At 33.0% G+C, this 8,008-nt stretch overlaps 1 protein-coding gene across 1 annotated transcript; it reads left to right on the top strand.

The window, feature by feature from the left end:
* Window positions 1-6,332: 6,332 nt before the first annotated feature.
* On the top strand, window positions 6,333-7,337 carry LOC125493469 (uncharacterized). The gene is made up of 2 exons (XM_048636852.1): window positions 6,333-6,669; window positions 6,751-7,337. Exons 1-2 carry the CDS (start codon window positions 6,333-6,335, stop codon window positions 7,335-7,337), a joined length of 924 nt encoding a protein of 307 aa, XP_048492809.1.
* Window positions 7,338-8,008: the final 671 nt, after the last annotated feature.

Consider the following 8,008-nt stretch of genomic DNA (forward strand, 5'->3'; position numbering starts at 1 on the left):
CCATTGTAAGCATTGTTCAAATTTTATAACGTTGTTTCTTGTTCTCCTTACTTGTCTTTGATCTACTAATCATATGACTTTTTTTAACTTGAACGCAGGATGATTGGAAAAAGAAAGAAGCTGAAGGAGAGTTTGTTCCAGGTCGGATGGATGATGCTCTTTCACGTGCTTTGCAGAGGAAAGACCGACCTGGGCGTGTGTTAACAGCTGGGCGTAGCATTGGGATAACATCTGTTTGGGGAGACCCTGATCAGACCAGTATTGCTTGCAAGGGTAGGGGCATGGGTGATGAGGAGATTCAGGCATTAGAGGCTAGAGTGAGTCAAAGAGTTAGAGAGCAGACTATCGAAGAGATGAACTCGAAGATAGATGCTATGGTTCAAGAAAGGTTAATGGCTTATGCGACGCAGTTAGGTATGCCAGTACGACTCCTTCCACTCCCGTCGTTCCTAGTAGCTGTCAATCGGGGGGCAATGATCCATTTGCGGACTTGCAGGTATATTGTCATTTTATATATGTTCTAATTATTATATTATGCTTCTAAAACACTTAATTGATGTCATTCTTTTATTGGATGTTAAGAGTCAAGCTCCATGTCGCTTGGCAATAGCGGATGTCACGGGACCGATCATTGTAGCTGAGGGTACCGTTCATCCACGAGGACAGGAGTCATTGTCACACTCTACGACCGCCGTGAAAGTGAGTGTTGATGATTTTTATGCGGATTACGCGGATGCTCCAGTTCCACTCCCTACTCCATTCATCACGAAACTCAGTCAAGCTGAGGGTTCTTTCATACAATGGCCGAAAGAGTTGGTATTTCTAGTTTCAGATAATCAGGTAACTTATATTTAGTATTATGATTTAGTATATATTAAGAAATTCAAATGTATATACTTAGAAATCTTGATTTATATAAACCAAATAATCTTTATTTTATATATAATATGAATTAAAAAGAAGTTGATTTGAATTAGGAACATATACCTAAAGAAGGTGCAAAGAAGAAGAAAAAGAAAACAGTAGTTGCTAATGATCCTTGCACCGATGAGTCTGCACATAGGCACATAGATCCATTGATTAGTCTGTCACTTGAGGATATGTCTGATGCGGTCAAGGAGATGCATCGTTTGTTTTGCCAAAATCCTGCAGATGAGCCTTTTACTATCGGAGTTAGTAGGGGTTCCTGCTTCAACTATCCTTCTGATGAGATGATCATTCTCTCCCGACAAGATGTTTTCCAACTTCTGACGGGAGAATGGCTTAATGTATCCGTTTTGCAAGTATTATGATGTGAGATTTCTCAAACTCTAAACTAATCAAATTTGATATTTATTATTATTATTTCGCATCTAACTATAAATATTTGGAGTGTAGGTTTTGTCAGATGATAGTGACGTGAATGGAGATTCAAATATTGGTTTCATGTGTCCTAGTATGATTTCGGCGACCATGCTACACCATGAACCAGTTGCCGCGATCAACTACATGCAAAGGACATTGAGAGCCAATCGAAATATGAAATACATCATGCTTCCATACATTGAAAAGTATGCTTTATTTTCCAACTTCCGTACATTGAAAAGTATGCTTCCCTTTTATCTTTATATATGAACTTATCACATTTTGTTGCATGCTTTAGTCAACATTGGATTCTTCTCGTCCTTTCTCTATACAAAAGAACAGTATATGTATTTGATTCGCTTAGGAGATCAGATAGATCCTTAGCTATCAAGGAACCGCTGCATACGTAAGTTAATAATTATTATAATTCTTACATGTATTTTATGATATTTTAATATTATATAACTAGTAATTCTTTTATTGTACTTAGCACATATACATCATTGTTGTTGTTGTTGTTGTTGTAGTGCATATACATCATTCATGCTCCTTGAAGGTATCAAGGCAACAAAATTGTCTTGGATATCTATGAAGGTAAAACTCTTAAGGTTTTGTATTTTATATGCATTTTATAGTTCTATTTAATATTTCATAATTTTTCGATTCTAATATGTGTATTTCAATGTGGTGTAGTGTGCTCAACAAACGGGAGGAGATGAATGCGGCTATTTCGTTATGAAATACATGTTTCAAATCGTCCGCTATCTGTATCAGTCAAATGATTTGAAGAAGGTATGTATATGTTGTAAATTGGTTACTTTACTTATATAATTTTAAAGTTTATTAACTAAGTTAACATATTTATAGGATTTTCCTAAAAGCGTTGAACCATACACCATAGAAGATATCAACGAAATCAAAGACAATTTTGCGCGATTCTTTCAACATCTGGTGGGAGAAGAAAAGGCCAAGTAGTGTTAGTGTAGTAAGTGTAGTAGATGTACATAATTGGTTTATTATTGCAACCTTGGTTGAGTATATGGCAACATTGGTTTGCTTGCTTGGGATTATTTGAGATGTATTGAAACAGGTTTTGATATATATATATATATATATATATATATATAATATATTATATATTATATATATATTCCCAACAATTTCTTGGGTTATCCATATTACAAAGGAGACTTTGCCGAATTTTCCCCTCACAATTATTAATATGAATGTTTGTTTAGTTTTGAATCATCAAATTTTAGTAATATGTAAACAAACCAACAGAAAATCTGAAAAACACGAAAAAATAATAATTTTATGACCCATTTGCGTCGCACATGGCAAGAAGTGCGACGCAAATTACCCACAATGTCCGTCGCACCTAGGCAATGTGCGTCGCACATTGCCTAGGTGCGACGCACATTGACTTCTTATGCTGGCGTGGTAGGAAGGAAATGTGCGTCGCACCGTATATAGGTGCGACGCACATAGCTCAACCATCTGCGTCGTTTCTCGAGCGACGCAAATCGTTTCGTTGTCATTTGCGTCGAGAGCTTTGGCGTCGCACCTGGGTCCGACGCAAATAGACGCCTCACGTCCGACGCAAATTGCCGTTTCTGTACTAGTGTTAACAATTGATTAAGATTTTCTTAAATTACATATATATCACATCTATATAATAATTATTATCAATCTCTAAATGTAGTTGCAAGGGACTTAATGATATTTGTGACGATGAAAAAGTTCTACAAAAAGTATCTATTGGAAGCTTGCTAAACTTATCATGGGATTACATTGATAAGATTGATTATTTTTTTACACGATGTTTGGAGTGCAAAAATCTTGAGGCTATTGTACGAGTTGGAATGGTAAAATACTTTCTTTGTACACTATTCTATATGAAAATCATAGTTTTTTGTAAAGTAATTATATATATCACTTTATTGATTTATAAACATGATGTTGATATTTAAATTTTAATTAATTCTTCCAGGTACAATATTTTACTCAAATAAAGATAAAAGATGGTATTGCAAGTTTTAAAAAAGCATCAAATGAAGGTTATTTAGTTGCAACCTATTTAATAGGCCTAATATCTCTATGCAGTGAAGATGTGAATTCTAAGAAACTTGGTTTAAAAATTATACCAGATACACTAATTAAGATGGGATTGGAAGGGATTGCCGAATGTCGGAAGAAAATTCACTATTATTTGTCTACTATATGGATAGAAAATAAAATTACTATTCAATCGGATCTATTTTTATGCGATAACAAGATAAAATGTGAGGTCAAAAGGAACTTTTGGGAAGGTTTTAATTACAATTATTAAGTTTCAGATGAACCTGTCATACTATGTAATGCTTGCAAATGTAATCGAGAGCTTATGTTCTTCCTATCATTTATGTCATAATGATATTTAGATATTTCTTTTGTAATAAAGTTCATTAATATATTATTTACGTGTTGTCTCCATATTGTCTCATCGATATATATTATGGATGACAATTGTTTTTTTAACTGTAAGTTTTTAAATTTCGTACTACATTCATCAATTATTTTTAGTCATCATATAGACCACAATAATAACGTAACTCTCAATTAAATTGTGAGGTAGTAAAAGAAGTTTACTTTTTTTGGCTAAACAATTATTTGCTTGGTAAAGGATTTTTTTTCCTCTTTAGCATTAAAATAGTTTAAAATTTGATTTGATTAGTAGGCGATTTTTACTTTTTCAAAACAAGTAAGTAAATGTAAAAAAAACCTGTCAATTACAAATTGCCTTTTCAAATTTTCTTTGAATAAGTCATATCTTTAGTTAAAATAACAATAATCGCACATTTTTATAATTTAGCATATATTCGGATCTATTTTATTTAGGAAAATCAACATTCACAAAATCAAATCTTATGACAATGAATTTATTGTACAAAAATAGTGTAAGATACGTTTAGTAATATTTTGCAAAGAGCAACATATATATATAATGTCTTCTTGATCCCTAAATTTATTGTACTAAAAAATAAGTTATTTATACAACTTATATGATTTGAAATTTTATAAAGCCAAATAGTCTAAACTAATTCTTACTATGAAGCCTCAAAATATATGTATGATAGAACGCCTTCCCAAAGAAAGTGTCGTTGATATTATTTCACGTGTTGGAGCTTATTCTATCAGCATTTTATTTAGGTGCAAAATAAGGTACGAAACATGTTCAACAAATTATTCATATGTTTTTAAATTATTTATAAATAACGTCTATACATAATCATTCTTTTAATATAGTTGCAATACACTCAATATTATTTGTGAGGATGACAAATTTCTACAAAAGTTATCAATAGAAAGCTTGCTAAGCGTATCGTGGGATGACATTGATAAGATGGATTTTTTATTTACATGATGTTTAGAGTGCAACAACCTTGAGGTTATTGTTCGAGTTGGAATGGTAACGTTTTTACAATAATTTCTTCATAATATTTATAAATTGATAAGCCTTGTAATTCACATTATAAAAACTATGATATTTGATGTTTTTGCATGTCTATTTTATATTGTTCTATTCATATATTTATATGCTTTTTACTGAATCGAGGACAGAAGATGATATTATATTTTTCGAAAATGCATCAAATCAAGGATATTTAGTGGTAACTTATTTGTTGGGACTTATATATCTATGTAGTCAAGATGCAAGTTACAAGGAACTTGGTTTCAAAATGATACCAATGACATTAATGAACATGGATTTGAAAGAGATTGTAGAATATAAGAAGAAAATTCGTTCTAATTTCTCGGGAGTATGGATGGAAAATAAGATGTCTATTGAATCAGGATTTTTTTATGTGATAAAAAACAAGCGTGTAAGCTGGATAGAAAGCTTTTTGAAGGTTAGGATTACTACTACGAAGTTTCAGATGATCCTAGAATAGTATGTGATTATTAGAATTATAATCGAGAACTTATATTCTTCTTATAATTTATGTCTTAAGTATAATTATATGTTTGTAATTTTAATATATTTCTTTAATAAATTATTAATTTCTGTCTCCAAAATTTATACTCAATGTATATTTGTTATTTTAAATGTTTTAAAAGAGTTTAAGTTTTATCCTCTCACCCTTTTTTTTTCAATATAACCTTGAATTAATCCTAAAATTTCGACTTTAAAGTCGAATAATACAACATATTTACTCCTAATTTCCTTCATTTCAACCTTAATATATACACGTTAGTAGTATTTTTTAGTTAAATAAATTTTAAAATCGTATTTCGTGTATATTAGCATGATGTAAAATTTCAGCTAATATTATCTTATAATTTTCATTATGATTCTGATGTTGATGAATAAAAAAATATATTTTGAAAATAACCTTCTATATATATTACATGATAAACCTCGTCCTCTAAACCTCTCTAGGCGCATGATAAGGTGACTTGCTACTGTGCACCCGGTGGGTAAATGGGCCGGAAAAAGAACTCCGGTGCTAGTGAGCTGGCAATGGGATCAGGAGGTCAAGGGAAAGCTTCTTCAAGCTCGCAATCAAAGTTATTAAAATCGCGATTTAAATCTTAAAATCTTGCGATTTTACGATTCAAAATATGGTAGACGATTCGATTCGCGATTCAAGACGATTCTATACATTTCTGTTGACTAGCGAAAACCTCGCAAGTTTAAATCACGCTATGAAAGAAAATAAGAGATATATATTGTTAGTTATTGCCAATATAGTGGGTAAACAACTATTGTTTCCAATTTTTAGGTCTTTTAACATATAATTTTAGCATATTCAATGAAGATTGAGTGCAATATCTTGATTATACATGTTTGTAGAGTCTTACGATTCTACGATTCGATTTTACGATTCGATTCTAAAGGTTGTTTTCGATTCAAACTAGAATCTCGATTTTAACAACATTGCTCGCAATCACAAGTGGTTGGAGCAGATTACACAAATGGCAATGGAACAGTAACCAGGAATGTAGAGATGGAAGTTGTGGTACCTGAGGTTACGATTCCGGTGAGTGATGGTCTGGAGAATGCAGGTTCTCTAGTTGAGGAAGCTCGCAACAGCTGGAAGAGCTTCACACAGAGTAGGATCTCTGATAAAGGTATGAATCTTAGCTTTATTGCTCCGATGGTTGTCAATGGTGAGTCAGTGGCTCAGCTGGTTAAGAAGGATGTTGATTGTATGAGTGAAAAATGGGAAAATGCTCTGATTGTTTATGTTATTGGTCAAAACCCTAGCATGATGGCCATAACTAATTATTGTAGAACTCAATGGGCTCCCAAAAGTGAGTTCAAAGTTTTTAAACATGATGAAGGTTATTATGTTGTAAAGTTGGAAGCAAGAGAGGATAGGGATGCAATTTTGTAATCTGGCCCTCATTTGTTTTCTGGGAAAGCCTTGGTAGTGACGCAATGGACTGCAAATTTTAATTTTCATAATGAGGTGTTAAGGGTCATACCTATTTGGATTAAATTGCCAAATCTACCACTTAACTGCTGGAGTCCAGAATCTTTGAGTAGAATAGGAAGTGTTGTAGGTGTTCCTATTTACGCTGATGAGTGTACCACTAAGCAATTGAGGATATCTTTTGCTCGAATTCTGGTGGAAATGGACGTTACTGTAGCTGTGCCAAATGAAATTAGTATTGCGGATTCAGAGGGGGTTACGTTTAAGCAAAAGGTTGTGTATGACTGGTTGCCTGAATTTTGCCAGAAATGTCAAAAAGTGGGACACTCATGTGAAAGGAAGGCTGGTCCTATTACTGCTAAGAAGGTGACACAAAAGTGGGTTGAAAAAGGAGCTACTATTCTTCAGAAGGAGCCTGCTGTGATTACTACTAATGTGATATCTTCTATGGGAAATGCTTCAGAGGGTACTATTGGGGAGGATGTGAGTGCTGGTGTTTCTAAGGAGAGATCAAACACTCCTCCACCTACCAATGTGACTCCAGTAGTTACGCCAATAGCTCATACTCAGAAGTAGGACTCAGGGGATGAAGGAGTATGGAAAGTAGTCACAATGAAATCGAAGGACAAAGGTAAACAGGTGGCTTTTCAACAAGCTAGGACAGTACTGAACTATGAGTTACCAGAGACTGGAATCTCAGCTGGAGTTGGGGGTGCTAATAAGGGACCAAACCCTTATCTATCATAATGATATGCACCTCCTGGAATCGTAAAAAAATGCAATAAGAACTAATTATAAATGGAATTAGCTAAATACATGCTTAACCATACCATATGACTAATATCTTTATATACATTTTGCAATCATAAGAAAATGCAATAAGAACTAATTATAAATGGAATTAGCAACTTTATGAAAAGATATATAATATGTTATAACAAAATGCAATAAGAACTAATTATAAATGGAATTAGCTAAATACATGCTTAACCATACCATATGACTAGTATCTTTATATACATTTTGCAATTAAGTCGATGTAAGTTATATATTATAATACAAAGTATTTCCTTGCATAATTAAGATTATCTCTATTATATAAGGGAAGGGGGGAGCAATGATGTCCTCTTTTGAAATGCCTATTTTGCCCCCCTTCCCTTTCTAAATTACAAAAGGTATGTCAAATCATAATCGGCACTCAAAAAAAACTACCGAAAATTAATTTACAACACTCACTCACAAATCAC

Source organism: Beta vulgaris, chromosome 1 (assembly GCF_026745355.1).
Source record: "Beta vulgaris subsp. vulgaris cultivar EL10 chromosome 1, EL10.2, whole genome shotgun sequence".
Taxonomy (NCBI): domain Eukaryota; kingdom Viridiplantae; phylum Streptophyta; class Magnoliopsida; order Caryophyllales; family Amaranthaceae; genus Beta; species Beta vulgaris.